At 33.3% G+C, this 16,270-nt stretch overlaps 1 protein-coding gene across 6 annotated transcripts in view; it reads right to left on the reverse strand.

Moving 5' to 3' along the window:
- Window positions 1-16,270, reverse strand: part of LOC144974872 (uncharacterized) — a 51,241-nt gene that overhangs the window by 20,891 nt on the left and 14,080 nt on the right. For 4 of the 6 annotated variants that reach the window (XM_078918290.1, XM_078918293.1, XM_078918292.1 and 1 more), the window contains 13 exons: window positions 15,652-15,738; window positions 15,125-15,183; window positions 14,698-14,727; window positions 9,771-9,911; window positions 8,914-8,982; window positions 7,916-8,246; window positions 6,857-7,108; window positions 6,044-6,211; window positions 3,620-3,757; window positions 2,961-3,047; window positions 2,252-2,334; window positions 1,459-1,552; window positions 218-271 (listed from right to left, as the gene is read on the reverse strand). In XM_078918290.1, coding sequence (XP_078774416.1) covers window positions 218-271; window positions 1,459-1,552; window positions 2,252-2,334; window positions 2,961-3,047; window positions 3,620-3,757; window positions 6,044-6,211; window positions 6,857-7,108; window positions 7,916-8,246; window positions 8,914-8,982; window positions 9,771-9,911; window positions 14,698-14,727; window positions 15,125-15,183; window positions 15,652-15,738 — 1,593 coding nt within the window. The remainder of the gene's footprint in view (window positions 1-217; window positions 272-1,458; window positions 1,553-2,251; window positions 2,335-2,960; window positions 3,048-3,619; window positions 3,758-6,043; window positions 6,212-6,856; window positions 7,109-7,915; window positions 8,247-8,913; window positions 8,983-9,770; window positions 9,912-14,697; window positions 14,728-15,124; window positions 15,184-15,651; window positions 15,739-16,270) is intronic. The other 2 variants (XM_078918291.1, XM_078918289.1) reach the window with 1 other exon arrangement.

Consider the following 16,270-nt stretch of genomic DNA (forward strand, 5'->3'; position numbering starts at 1 on the left):
AAATTTCTATTTGAGTCAAGATAGTTGTGGTACCAGAGTTGTGACTATGCAATAAATTGCTCTGTTCTTTTCCTATATTGACTGCATTCTTACATGTACGATGTAGTTTATGCCAGAAAGTAGTGTTTAATAGAAAAACATAATCCATGTGCCTTTTCTATTTCGTGTATCTATTGTTTGTAGTGACAAAGCTCCCAGATGCAAAAAGACAACTTACATTTTCATCTTTCATTTGACTTATCAACTCTTCCACTCCCTCCCCTGCTTCAATCTGTAAAATAAAAACAAATAAGCTTTGAAGACATATGGGGCTACAAGTTTAATAGACACAATATCATGATTTAATGATCAAATATGTGACCCTTCGCCCCAAAACGGAATTAGTCAGGATGGTTAAGATGTTGAAAATTGAATTCATAGCCAGAAATATCAGTCTTGTGTTGAGTTTGTATATTTTATTGAGGAGAATGGATACCATATTTTAGGGTGCTAATGCCAACAGTTTATATTTTTGACCAGTTTAACATTAGATTCGGCTTTTAAGCATCTGGTTCGTTCCGACATAATACCATTTTGAGACGGTGAGTCACATATAAGATCATCGATTTACTTCTCCCACTAAATAACCAAGCAATAAAAGCTTATTCCACGTTACTCCATGTTCCAATTCTCGTCGTCTTTCAATCAATTTTGTTTGTTAAAAAAATAAAAATTCCAAATTAAATCTGCTTTATCTTTTGTATATTGCATAAGAGAAAAAAAACAACTACCGTCACAATAATAATACCTCCCACCACCACCATTAAGAACAATAAAAATATAATATAATAATAATAATAATAATAATAATAATAATAATAATAATAATAATAATAATAATAATAATAATAATAGTAATAATAAAAACAGGAAAAACTGAGACAAAAAATCTGTTCTGCTGTGCATAACTTTCATTACATATTTGTATTGTAATTGCCGCATAAATAACCCTCACTACAACTGTATGGTTAGAGCAGTGTTTGAGAGAATTGCAGCTCCATGGACAAAATCGTAAAAGCAGTTTCTCTCACTATTGACTGTTGAATTCTATGTTGGCAGATTCTTGGAGAAAACTGTGTGAGATCTGAACATGCCAATGCTTCTGGCTATTCCAATTTGAAAACACAGATCCCCCCCCCCCCCCCCCCCCCCCCCCCCTCAGCTAACAGCTGTACATGAAGGAATCTGAAGAACAAATTCATCTTAACATGGTACATCAAATCTCGTTTGACTGCTTGTGAAGTGTCACCGTCAATCATTTAAAATAAATTTTATCCAGCTATGATTCAGTTATAGAATAACCGCCCTTGGCTAGATGAAATAAATATTTTGCACCATTGACATACATCGAACAAGTTGTCAACAGCCAAACTGAAGTCAAATCAAAATTTATTGTATTTTGCTTTAATGACGCCTTACCTTGGACACTAATTCCTCTCTCTCTGATTCTAGCCTTTGTTTTTCTTCTGTCAAAGAGGCCATTTTGTTTTCCAGTTCCTTCACTTTTTCCTCTCTTTGTTATGATAAAAAAAAAAAAGAGAAAAAAACAACTGTCTAAAAATTTATTAAAATTCAAATAAAAATTACAAATAAGAGTGAAGAGTAGGGTATATTTTTTATATTTCAATGAATGAAGGTCTCAAAAGATTATCTAAAACTGTCATTTAGGATTTAAAGTCAATTTGTTGTAGAACATAGTGGTACAGCTTCATTATTACTACATGGAGGTAAGATAAAGCTTGTTTGCCTCAACAACTTTTGATTCACGCCCTTCAAAACACCATCATTTCTATTATTTTGTTGTTGATAACGGTGATGATGATGATGATGATGATGATGATGATAACAGATGGGCACAAATTGATTCTGAGCAGTATCGACAATACAATTGACTAAACAAATTCATTATTTATTGATAATAAACTACTTACAAGCTTAAATCCGATGGGTCCTAACACTAGCTAAATTGTGGAATAAGTTGTTGTTTTTTCTTGAAGATTAATAAGATTTTGATTAGTTGGGGGGGGGGGGGGGGGGGGGGGGTTAGTCTTTTTTGAGAGCACTATCGAAACATTATTAAAAGGATCTTTTTATCTTTGAAAAAAATTACGGTATCTAAATTGTGAAAGAAAATTAAGAATGATCAAATCATGGCGCTGAATAGCTACCATTTCAATCACATGCTCATTATATGTGTAATACCATCACTCACATTTGTTTTACTCTTCTTGTCTCTTCCTCAATCTTGTTGTCTTTCTCAATGATCTGAGATCTCAGCTCATCATTTGTGTGTCTCTATATGACGTGATAAAAAAAAAAATAAGCGTAGGGGGGGGGGGGGGGGGGAAGAGGGAGGAAGGAGCAAAACAACATAAGGCCAATAAAAATCTGATAACTTTGAAAGTTGTTCTAAATGACAAGGAAAAAACCCTCACAAATAAATGAAAAAAAACAAAACAAATAATCATCACAGAGTAGTACTCCGGCTGGAATAGTCAAAGTTAATGACTGGAAACATTTATATGGTATTTGTACTCTTTAAAAATCCTGAATCTATTGCATGAATGATGAAGGAAACTATCTTGGTTCTTTTTTTTTTTTCCCTTGTTTGTTTTTTTTTAAATTTTCTTAAAAAGTCCTCGACAGCAAGACTAAATTTGCATGAAATCATACTTAATTCCTCCCATTTTCTATCTGGTCAATTGCAGACAAAACCATTTTTGACACGAGAGACGTAACACCAATACAAATCAGGCTTTAATGAAGCCCAAGTCACATTGCTGTGTATTAATTCTCTCATGGTGAAAACAGTACGATCTGATATCAGGTAAGAATAAAACTGAACCTTGTCTGCGAAGGTTGAACTAAAAATCTAGTTTTGACCAGATTCTACCTTGAATCAAGCTGACTTTTGAACTCACCTCATCCTCGAACATTTTGTTGGTTGTCACTACTTGAGACTGTAAGTCCGACAACTCACTAACTTTGGTGTCTAGGTTGGCTTGAATCTGAAAATACCAGACAAATGTCAGTGTTGTCTTAGTCACCTCATACAGATTGCAAGGGGTGGAGGGGAACCATAGATGGGGTTGGAGGGGGGGGGGGGTGTCATTGATTGCCAATAAAATGCAATAGCTGAAAATAGAAGTATTTGTAAATTCAGACTTTTATTGGTTTTCATGACAGGTCTGTCACTCTAATTATCACAGAAATCAACAACACCCCAGAGCTCATATTGCATGAGATGTTGGCGCTATGTAAGTGTGCAGTATTATTATTATTATTATTATTATTAATGGCAACTCTATAATTTATTTCTAATACAATACTGAGTCTGGACTATGATCAGAAATGACACACTGTTTGTCACTTGGGGCAGAGAGAGAGAGAGGGAGGAGGAGGTATGATAGCTTAACCGTTTAATGGTTGGACTGAATTCCTTTTTGATCACATTTTGCTACAGTAACAATAATAATAACAACAGTAAAAAAAAAAAAAAAGACAAAAATTAATAAAATGAACCTTATTTGTTTAGAATTGACATCGAAGTGATATAAGAACATGATATAAGACAAGTCACCTTTTCAACCTGATACTTGAGGTCCCCAATCATCCTCTCCTTCTCTACCAGGCTTGACTGAGACTCTGACTGTGATGAATTCATGACCTGCGTTAGGCTATCCATTTCTGACATTTTTGCCTCCAGGGTGGATTTCAACTGAAAGAAGAGCAAAATGATAGACAAACTGGTGTTATAACAACCATGATAAAATTCAACAGCATTGTATATATGTATAAATATCTGAAAAAGTGTGTATGAAATAGTGCCAGAAAAAGCAAGGAAGAAAAATACAAGAAAAAAAAAGCATCCTAAAAAACTAGTCTTCCTTGACTGGGAATCGAACCTCAGACCTCCTGATTACTGGAAACTATTGGAAAACCTCTGTGGTGTAATGTTGACATATCTGATCGGTAATCAGGAAGTCAACGGTTCGATCCCCAGTTGAGAAAGACTAATTTTTTGAGATGGATTTCTTTCTTGTATTTTTCTTTCTTGCTTTGTCTGGCACCGTTTCATACACACTTTTTCAGACCTTCATCTCACACCATTACCTGCTCCCTAATTTGTCACTTATTTATATATATATATAAATATATATATATTCTTTCTTTAAAAAATATAGCCGTATGGAGAACATTGTGCTATTTCAGTCAATAACTCTACTGAAAGATTTGAAAATTAGAAATGTATTTTTTACAGATAGATAAACAGATAAACAGATAACTTGATTTCGTTTTATAATTTAAAGTCAGTTTGAAAGTTCGTTGAGTCAAACAGTTATCATAAAATATGTACCGACGACACTAACACTCTAAAAAACAACCAATTTCGGCACTGTAAAAAGTTGTCAGTTTTACGCAAATCGTCGCAATCGAAATAATGTATTCACTTAATTACTTTAAGGATTTCAGATCTACACTAAGTTTTCAACAGTTTTCATCTATTTATGACATCAAGTATTATTATTGCCCTTTGAAGCTTTCAATGTGATGGTTTCGGGTGGATAATACCCAGTTTTAACTTATGGCCACATCCTCAACTCTATCTGTCCAGTATAATAAACATCAAGTCGTACAGAAATTCCTGAACGAGAGCTGTCCGATTGGCTTCTTTCAGCAAATCGTGGCATTCATAATGATATTATTTACTTGATCACATTAAGGTATTCGGATTTACACAAATTTTAAATAAGTTTCACCGATTAACAACATCAACTAATATTACTGTCGTTTTTATGCCATCTACCTGATAAGTATTGCCCTGGGAAATATTTAGTTAAACGTTATCGGCAAACTGTTAATTGTATCTGTCTAGCTTCTAGCCCGAACAAACCAAAAGTAGACACACACGGACAACTGTATGTTGCTGTGTCAAGGGTCAGTGTCACCCACTCGCCACAGCCGAGTGTGTAGGCCATTGCTTTGCACAGCCTACATGCAGCTACACATCAAATTTACCAGCATGGATCACTGTAATCCCGGCATTGTGTTAGATGCAACTGCATTAATTAATTATGTGTCTGTGTGTTGGGGTGGGGTGGGGGTGGAGGGGTTCTATAAGAGAGTGCCTTTGTATTTACTTTCGCAGCGTATTATGTTAAGAATTCAAAAAGAAGTAAAGTAAAAGGGCCACACAGAAAAATCAACAGAGGATGTACCAAGTTACACAGACAATATATATATATATATATATATATATATATATATTATATATATATATTATATATATATATATATATATATATATATATATATATATATATATATTGTGTGTATCATCTCATTCACAAACTGTTCAACTTCAAGAATACCCAGTTTTCCAGTTTTAGACCAAGACCACTCAATGCCCCATCATGTGTATACATATTGGGTAAAACTGACCAATGAAAATGCTTTATTTCAACATGTGACGAAACCGTCACATTGTCCATTGGACAGTTATATAGTCAGCAGTCTATAAAAACTTCTGAATAATTAGGTTTCCCAGAGTAGAAAATATTTCTACTGGGTCCATCTACATTGATATAAAGGTATATTATAAAATTATAAAAACAAAAACCACAAAATAATAGTGCTCAAATTTTAAATTAAAGGAGTGGTAAATAAAACATTTAAAGTGCAGCTTTTTTAGCTTCTATCGTATCAATTCTTGTTATCACACTCTTCAGAAAGTAGAAAGAGGTTGTTGTTTTCTTGTTGGCAGTTGTTTTTTTGCAATTTAATTTTAGCACAAAAAAAAATGTTTGTCACTGATTCTGCATGAAGGTGTGAATGTGAGAGTGTGCTTGAATGTGTTTCTGTGTTTGTGAGAGTATTGTTATGCTGTTTTGATTCAGTGATATACCTCTGTCATTGTTATTAAAAACATTTATAAAGAATAAACCTAAGTCATTATTATACAAATATTGATAAAATAGTAATAGTATTAATAACTAAAACTCACAGTAGAGAGTTCAGCCTTCACTTCCTTTGTTTCTTCCCTTGCCTTTGTTGTCTCTGTTTGAGCCTGACCAAGAGCAGCGTCCTTTTCATCGAGTTGACTCTGTAAGGAAGCCAACTCGGATGTTTTCTCTTCTAAATTGGTGTTGGCTGTTTCTAGTTTACCCAGGACCTGAGGAGAAAAAAGATATCTATTTATGCTTTTGATTTATCATCTCAAGAATTTTTGAGATACAATAATGTATAACTTCTATTGTGTAAAACTCAACAACGACATCTACTTTATGAAATTTAAGTTGATACATACATTTTTATTAAATAATATAAATAAACAAATAAATTAATAAATAATTACAAAAATAAATAAATATCAGTTGCTGCTGTTGCTTTGGTCAAGAGGTACAGTCTTGAACTCCCAACATGACTTAATTCAGGTCCAAGAGTCCCACCTAGTGATTAGATACCACAACAGTATGCCCAGTGGTTTCCCTGTGTAATCGTGTTTTTGTGTGATAAAGTGTCCTCGTGCAACAGGCTTCAAGTGCTACCTTTCCTTTTTCATCATGAAACAGAGGAAATTGTAAAGTGCACTTTCCATGATGAAAATGGTAATACAAGACAATAGGTGAGAGACAAATTAAACCCTGCCCATAAGAGTTCAACAGTCACTTCCTAATAGGAACTTTACTTTTCCTACATTATCTATATCCTCAATATGCCACCCATGGTCACTTTTGTCATCTTGTCATATTGAGAGACCACTAATAAGAGGTTGGGTTATAAAATCAAGAGAGAAAACGCCATCATCTGTCCTCACCTTTTTCTTTTCTTCCTGTTCCTCTAACAATTTTTCCCGAGTGGTATCAAGACATGATTGAACATTCGTCCTTTCCTCCTCCTCTTTATTTAAATCCTCTTGCACCCTTCTCTTGTCCTCTTCCTCCTTCCTCAATTCCTCCTTCAGTCTATTCTTCTCCTCCTCTTCCTTCCGTAAATCCTGCTGTAGTTTGAATACCAGCTCCTGACCTTCTCCTGCACTTGACTGTATCTGGGAGAGCTCTGTCTTTAACTGTAATGGAGGGGGAGGGGGGGGGGGGGGGGTAAAAATATAAAATCATACATTTTAAGAGATATATGCCAAATTTTGGCAAACTATTTGTTTTTATGAGAATTTCAATTCTGATGACATTTATGGAATAATTTGACAATTATTATATTATATCATACAATTCATAGCTCCAGACAGTATTGTACGAGTATGTTATTATTATGTGTGCTTCAAAATACATCTATTCCCATAGCAGAAACATTAGGAGAGTTTGTGAAAGAAGTCCCCACATAATCCTTTTAAGACAACCTCTCTGACACCGTCTGTCACTGCCAGTACTCAATGGTACCTTAGTAAAGTGGTGGTTCTTTTACTATCTTTCTCAATTTCTGTGGTGAGAAATAGACTGCATCAATATTTTGACACCCTTTTGAATAAAATGCTTTTCACAATTTACTAATTTCATAATGGTTCAACATGTTCTTGTTTGGTCGCTGATGAACGATTTGAATTTGGTATGTTGTTGTTCTACTTCGAAGATTTTATCTTTATTTTTGTTTAACATTTTCATTGACTTTATCAAAATTTGGTGAAATAAGCTATGACTTAGTTTATTTAATGGCTAGGAAATTTATTGCTACTGTCACATTTGACATAGATGTGTTTAACTATTGTTCGGGTAAAAACAAATATCTTATGAAATCCATATAAAGAATATGAATCATTCCCTTAGTAAACTACATTACAAAAATCTGTATTAATTATGGCTTAATGGGTCTAAAAGTTCTTTGAAATCCTGCTATCAAAATTGTAACAATCTCTTCTCACCTTATCTTTCTCTTCATCAGCAGCAATTTTATCTTTCTCAAGATCGTCAAATTCAGACTTTATTTTCGTTATTTCATTTTCCTTCTCTTCCAAAATTTCAGCCTTTTGTTTCTCCAGATTATCCACCTTTGTTTTCCACTCTTTACCACTATTTTCCATTTCTTTCAAAGCGGCCTCTTTTTCCTGTTTCACGGCCTCGAGTTGACCTTGGAGAGTTTCCATCCCACTGTCTTTCTGTTTCAAAATGGAGGATTTCTCCCTCTCTAGAGCCTGGATTTGACTTTTTAATTCTTCCATGCCAGATTCTCTCTCGGTAACAGAACTTTGAAGCCTGAAAAGAAAAACAAAACAATACAGAAAAACGAATATTGGGTATTCCAAGACGCAGTAAAACCAAATCCCAAATTGTAAACGTCAAGAGTGGGTAAAAAATAAAATTGAAACTTGTGACGTATAAGATAGACATTGATTTTTTAAAAAAATCTCCTGCTTACAACAACAACAACAACAATAATAATAATATAATAATAATAATAATAATAATAATAATAATAATAATAATAATAATAATAATAATAATAATAATAAGAAATAATAATAATAATAATAATAATAATAATAATAATAATAATAATAATAATAATATAATAATGAATAAATAATAACAATAATAATAATAACAATACTACTACATAATATAATATAATAATAATAATAATAATAATAATAATAATAATAATAATAATAATAATAATAATAATAATAATAATAATAATAATAATAATAATAATAATAATAATAATAATAATAATAATAATAATAATTAATAATATATATATTAATAATAATAATAATAACAACAACAACAACAATTATATGACTTGAAGCAATTATTTACATAACGCATTTATCACACAGTATTGATGTTATTGAAAACTGAATCATCAATTTGATCTTTTAATCTCATGAAAGCAAAATCTTGGTTCTAATTCTTTTACCTTAAAATCTCTTCTGATTTGGGTGCCTCTTGTAACAATGCTTGCAGCTCCTTCAACTCTTTCTCCTTTCTGTTATGGACAAATGAAAAATAATTCACATATTTTTTATTATCTTTTAAATGTCAGTAATGAATAAGTCTTTAAATAAGTCAAATTAGACAATTGTTTATTTATCTGTTTATAATAGTTTCACATAACTCGTAACACTTTTCGGTTATTTCAGCCCCTGTAAAACAAGGGAGATGATTGATACTAATTGATTTAGATCTAGCTATCAAGCACCAAAGAAAATTATAAGACATTGGGGACTAGATACAAGAATGAAAAGTAAATCCAGAAGCAATAATATCTCTTTGTATCTGTAACCACAAAGTCCCACACTGATGCTCTACACGATTTCTGCTGAAGGGGAAGCATTATAATTAAAACCTAACAATAACATAACTAAAATGTTGTATAGATTTACAAGGAAGAAAAGATAAGTCCCCTCTCATAAAAAAGATCAGACAGCAGTAAGGCTGTGGACCAATGAAAACTTGGTCAAAAAGTGTGTTCAACGTTACCCCACACCCTAAGGGGAATTCCACCTAACACTCAAAATAGAAAATTGAGTTGAATGAAAAACAATGCAAATTACTTCTTCTTCCTTTTCATTCAAAACAATTAACCTAGATACTTAAGTATTATAAGTTAATCCAAATTACAGGTGAAAAAACCCCAGCAAACCCCCCCCCCCCCCCCACACACACACAAACATATATACAAGTAAACATATAATGAAATATTTTTAATATCTTATAAAATAAAATATTAGCAGGTAATGCTGTTCCAAATACTTGTAAACATTATTTCCTCACACATTATAATTGTCCTGCAATGCCCTGTACTCTTGTTCAAGGTCGTCTTTCTCCTTCTCTCTATCCTGTGTCATTTTGTCCATTAAAGTTTGCACGGACACCAGCTCTTGCTTAAGAACATACACATCATCAGCTGCTGGTCTGGAATGACATCAACATTATAAACTTGTATTAGCCAAACTCAATTAAATCATATTATTGCAGACCTTACCTTTTTCACATAAAGTAGTCATTCAGAACCATTAAGCCTTTGGAGCCGGAGTTTATCCTGGTTTCTATGGCGTGAAACATGCAATAGGAAATGCTTGCTACCCTTTGGACAGGATACTAGCCTATCGCAAAGTACTTTCCACCAGATCTAGCAGAGCAAGCTACCCAATCAAAAAATCACTACTGAATGGAAAGTGGGGGGGGGGGGAAGGGGGGCAAAAAAAATCTTAAATGCACCCCAGATTGATCTCGGTCCCTCTGCATGTGAGCAAGTATTCTACAAACTGAGCTAATGGGACCGCCCAATTTTTCACATAAATGGCAGTAATAAAAATACAACTAGACTTCATGAGAGAATTTGATGTAACAATGGGGGACTTTCATGAAATACATATTATAACAATATTAGATAAACTAGAATAGTAATAAAACAAAAATAAGATCACTCTAGATACAGTTGGGAGCATGTGATGGTTTCAAAACAATACCAAATCATTGACTATCAAGATACAGTTGGGAGTATGTGATACAATACCAATTCATTGATTACCAGTTGCATCGAATAAAGTCTTAATCTTTTCAATGAAATAATCATACTGTTATAGGTGATCTCTACAAAAACAAAAAAAAACAAAAAACAAAAGTCGTTCCTTTTTATGCTATTACAAATAATTGCATTAATTTACTATGAATACTATGTGCAGTTGGACAAATCGTAAGTAATAAAACACAAAATCCTCTTGAAAACGATGTTGAATTAAAGAATGCAATCATAAACAGCGACACATTAAGTAAACACAAGCCGTGGAACATAAAGTAGTGAACAATAATAAAAAAGTATGTTTCAAGGAACATTCTTATATGTATATATACATAAATAACTCTAAAATAAGACCTGATGAAAAGTTCACTGAATTTAAGTTTTAAAATAGTCATCTCTCAGTATTCATAATATGTTGGTGTCTTTTGTATATTATATCCAATCTTTAACAAAGAAGAATAATGACAAAATGCAATTCACCACTTCAGTCTGATATAGTGCCAGAGTCAACTTCATGTCAACTGTTAATTCCGAAGAAAATAATGATTAAAATTATAAGGTTTGATTTTTTGCACTCTTTGGAATCACATTCGTCACTCTCAGTTAGACAAAAAAAAAAGACAATTATTTTTAATTAGTGAGACTTTAGTTCAGTTTTCTGCAAATGTTACATCGGTATAGGACCAGATCAAGGTGATCATTACATATATCAATGTTTCTTTTATGTCGCTGACGTCAATCTATAGTCTATAACACAGTACAAAATAATGAATATCTCTTGGGGCTAAAGTTGTGGATTGATAATGTATGAAGCAGGGGGGTAAAATTATAGAGGCAAAAAATAGGGAATGGATCAGTGTGCATATATTTACAGGTCTGATAGCTTAACGCAATTATGGGCTTGATTGTTGTAATGGACATTATTTTGCATTGGTTTGAGAGTATTTCCATAACAATTTGGGTGTGTCAAACCTGCAAATGAGTGCACGCTGGAATAGATAGATTGATAAAATAATGAATGTATGATTTGATAATGTTAATGATAAATTGAATGATTGAACTTTTAATCATAATGGACAGATATAATAATAATAATAATAATAATAATAATAATAATAATAATAATAATAATAATAATAATAATAATAATAATAATAAAAATATTGTACACTTATATAGCGCCAACATCTCATGCAATATGAGGTCAAGGCGCATATATGAGATAAAATATATTAGAAAGAAATGGCATGATGGTTTTTCAAGTGTCCATTGGTCTTACATGACAGTCATAAAAATATAGTCACACGTTTTGTTGCTTTGGGAGGTAATGAAAATGTAAATGTTTGAATGGTTTGACTTTAGGATGAGGTTTGAGGGTTGGTGGTCGTTGATATAACATGGCAAAGGAGAGTGATTCTTCATGTCAAATGATATGAAGTGTACTTCTTGATGGTTTGGAGAAGGAAATATTCCTTCATTAACCCTCTCTGTATCACCCATAGGAAAATCGTCACATTTGTTACGATGCAGCCAACATTTTTGTCATTCTAATTTCTTTTGTAAATCAAATATTTGAACAAAAATGTTTGCTATAGTTAAAGTATATCAATACTGTGTTGAAGAGCTTGTTTAGCAAAAAGAATATGTATAGCAAGTTTTGTGTTTGAGTGAAATAAATCTATTTTTGTATAGGTTGGGTGTGAAGTTTTGGGGAAAATCCGGAAAATGGCTGGTAAGGAGAGAGTAAAAGACAAACAAGTGCATTACCAGTTCATTTGAAATTAGAAAAGTGGAAAAAGGAAGAAGATCTTTAAATTTGTTTCTTGCTTCCTAATGGTGCATAAGAGAGAATTGAATCCTGTATCCGATTGGATATGACAATAGCCTATCTCAGATAATTGCCCCTTGTGTTCATAGACAAATTACGCATGAGTCAAGTAAGAAGGTTGTTGTTTTTTTGTTTGTTTTTTTTCCAACAGAGACCTCCATCTGGATTAGAATACTAATGCGTTATAGTGACTTACAATGGGCAGCATTTATAGAGCCTCATCCTGTCACAGAGCAAGTGATTTTAGGGCATGGCACATAGATTGCTAAATTCTTGTCATGAGGATTGCAGAACTCTTGATCAGCATTCTGCCTTGAAGTGGGACATTTAATAAACATGGCACCACATTGGTATTGATGAGTACCTATCTGTAGTTAAAAGTTGGATACTGTAAGAGGGCATCTGATAGGAAACTTGTTTGATAGAAGGTTTGATCCATATATCATATTGGCTGAATATATAAAGCATTGTTGAGCATTGTGATATAGGAACGAAATGCTCTTTATGAATTTGCATATCTATTTATTCATTATCAAATCTGGGGTCTGATTCATGGAGCGGGACTATGGCAGGCTCAGACTATAGCAAAGTCTGAGACTTTGTAGTCTAAGACTTTGGGAAGTCAGAGACTACGGAAAGTTAGCTATTCATGGAGTCAGACTTCGTCCCTGACTATCAAGTCTCTGACTACGCTTGCGAAGTCTCAGACTACAGAGGTCAATCTATTTTTAACTGGGGATTCCTCGGAAACGTACCACAACACGTCATAGAAATGTGTTACTTTTCCAGCTGCGCATGCGTCATACGAAGTGGCACAGAAATCATATCTATTTCTTCTTCGTGTTTGTTTTGATCGTTTTGTTTTTTTTGTTTGTTTTGTTGTTGTTTTTTCCCCACAAATAAAAATAGTGTGAGACAAGTTTAAGGTTGTAAAATTGTTTGAGAATGTGTGTGTGTAATGTTTTTAGTAAATATAAATAACGATGGCTTGGCACTTAAATGATTCTTATCCACGGTGTAGCATTGTTCTTAGTAGAGAGCGGTGGGCGCTGCCTGAAGCATGGGGTCCCGAAAATACTAACGAAAGAGTGATGATGGAGAGGAATCGGTGGAAACAATACAGACAATGGGCGTTTCGGGTACAAACCCTTCGTCGGCATAACAATAAACAAATAAATGTTGAAAACAAATAAGATGAAATGCAGTATAAATTGCATCTTCTGTACTCAACGATGGTTGGAGTGTGAACAAATCGTTAGCCCGGTGTGATAGAAATGATAAGGCCAGTGAGAGACGTGAAATTTCTAGAAAATAATGGACGATAAAAGACATAAAAGAAATGTAATAGTAGTCGTAGTAGTAGTAGTAGTAGTAGTAGTAGTATGTAGTAGTAGTAGTAGTAGTAGTAGTAGTAGTAGTTAATGGTAGTAGTTGTAATAGTAGTATTAGTAGTAGTAGTAGTATAGTAGTAGTAGTAGTAGTAGTAGTAGTAGTAGTAGTAGTAGTAGTAGTAGAAGTAGTAGTAGTAGTAGTAGTAGTTGTTGTTGTTGTAGAAGTTGTAGTAGTAGTAGTAGTAGTAGTAGTAGTAGTAGTAGTAGTAGTAGTAGTAGTAGGAGGAGGAGGAGGAGGAGGAGAAGGAGGAAGTTACTATGAAACTGTGTGTTGGGGTGGGGGGGGGGGGGGGGGGAGGAGGAGTCCCTGCAGAGTGTTTTGAATGGGCAAGATGAGGAGTGTATGTGCGATTGTCGAATCTTCGAGAAAAGTAAAGAAAAGAAAATAAACAAAACCAATAAATAAATAAATAAATAAATAAAAATAAATATAAAATCAAAAACTGTCGGGTATTCTTGTTCTAATCGCTGTACAATTACTTCCCCCAGCGTAGAGGACATATTATGATCTTGAAATTTAGTCCCAGACTACGATATTTACGCCTGCTAAATCGCGGGTGTAAATTTCACCCGTTTAGTCCCTCGTTTAGTCTAAGACTTTGCGTAGTCAGGCTTCATGAATATCTTACAACGCCTTTTAGTCTGAGACAACGGATTTAGTCTAGGACTATCGTCGTAGTCCCGCTCCATGAATCAGACCCCAGGTGTTTAAATCAAGGGTTTTCTGTATCGTATCCTGGCAATATATTTCAGTCTTAATAATATATAAATAATGTCTTCGAAACTATTGTGCCTATTTTTCCATTTAATTCATAATTTCCAGTTCCTGGTAAGTCTTGATACTAATATCAAAGTCAAGTACTCAAAATTAATTTCATGACTAAAGAAAAAATAAGGGTTGGTGATGGGAGGAAGGGTTTGAATAAGTAATGAGGATTGTCACAGAGTCTTCCTTACTTTTTGTCTTTGGTCTCATTTTCTTCTTCACTGTAAAGAAGACATACATGCAATGACATATGCAACCGAGACAAAAAAAAACAAAAAAACAACAACAAAAAATTATAATAATAAATAAAAGAAAAAAGAAAAAGAAAAAAAAGAACAAATAAAAAGATAAATCCTATTCTTAAACGAAAATCAAGAAGTCCAGAATCACTACGAGAACTACAATGTAGTATGCTATATCTATGGTTGGGAGAAGAGTTAGGAAGACACCAATAATTTGATTGGCCCATGGTCATAGACTTTGAATAAGAAAAAGAGTTCAACGAATGGCTTGATAGATTCCAACTGGAGCCATATGATACTACTTACTACTATATACTTTGAAACATAAAAAACCCCTAAATGAACCGAACAGACTTATATCAAGTTGACGACTCACCTATGTGCCAGTTGAGTCTCCAGATTTTTGGCATACGAATTTCTGTCATCTAATTGTTCCTGATGTGGAATAAATGCAACAAGAATATTATTTAATTTAATAATTTAAAAACCAATCTTTTTTAATGGTACACCATGTTCAATAATGTTTAGGAAAATGATTTCAGGACGTTTTGCTATTTTATCGAGAACTAATACTACAGTCGGAGTGAGTACATGTTATTGCAATCAGTTAATGACTGTTTATGTGGAGAGGCTGGGGGAGGAGGAGTAATAAGCAGCCCAATGTGATGTGCAACTATTAGCCAATCCCGTATGACACTTACAAAATAAATGTGTTTGTGGTGCTTATTGTTGTGATTTTCTATTTTAATTTCTGTCTCGTCCATTTTTTCCTTATGGTTGCAAATATGAAAAAAAAAAATCATTTATTTATTCCCCAGAGGGAAATTCCCATTATCTACCAATCTATAAAACAGAGTTCTTACATTTGGATTTTTAAAAAAAAGGAATAATGAATAAACAAACCTTCAGAGATTTGATGTGGTCTTCATACACTTTCTTCTGCCCTTCTTTCTCATCGACTTTGGCCTTCATAGTGACTAGATCTTGTGCCTTGGAGATTTGAGAGAATAATTAGAAATGAGATTAACCGCTTCATAAGTACTGAGTACATGACAGTTAATAGATGAATTTAAATAAGTGTTAGAAATATATAGTGCTTACAACGCTCAGGTCACAAACCCTTAAAAGAATAGAGGTGAATTCAAAAACAAATATATGATCATAGACTCAACAGCAATTGCAAGCATGACACTCTTCGGTTGTTACACCTCGGAAAGATTCTAAAAACAATCTACTTTTATATTAATCTGGATCCATGAAAGGAGCTTTATCAGGCAAAATTATGGTATCCTCTCTCACAGTATGATAAAACTACAGAACGGCCACACCTAAATTTTCCTTGCATACTTTTTTGCATACCAGTACAAATATTTATTTACATTAAAATTACTTTATAACAAATGGTATGTGGTAACAACCTAGAAACCAATTCACCCGTGAGTAAAACAACAATATTTTTTTGATTTTCTCTTTAAAACGTGGCGAAAATATAAATCAGCAAATATATCTTGGTGAGAAGTTG

The sequence above is a fragment of the Berghia stephanieae genome, chromosome 6, assembly GCF_034508935.2.
Source record: "Berghia stephanieae isolate SIO BIC M18660-M18661 chromosome 6, UCSD_Bste_1.3, whole genome shotgun sequence".
Lineage (NCBI taxonomy): Eukaryota > Metazoa > Mollusca > Gastropoda > Nudibranchia > Aeolidiidae > Berghia > Berghia stephanieae.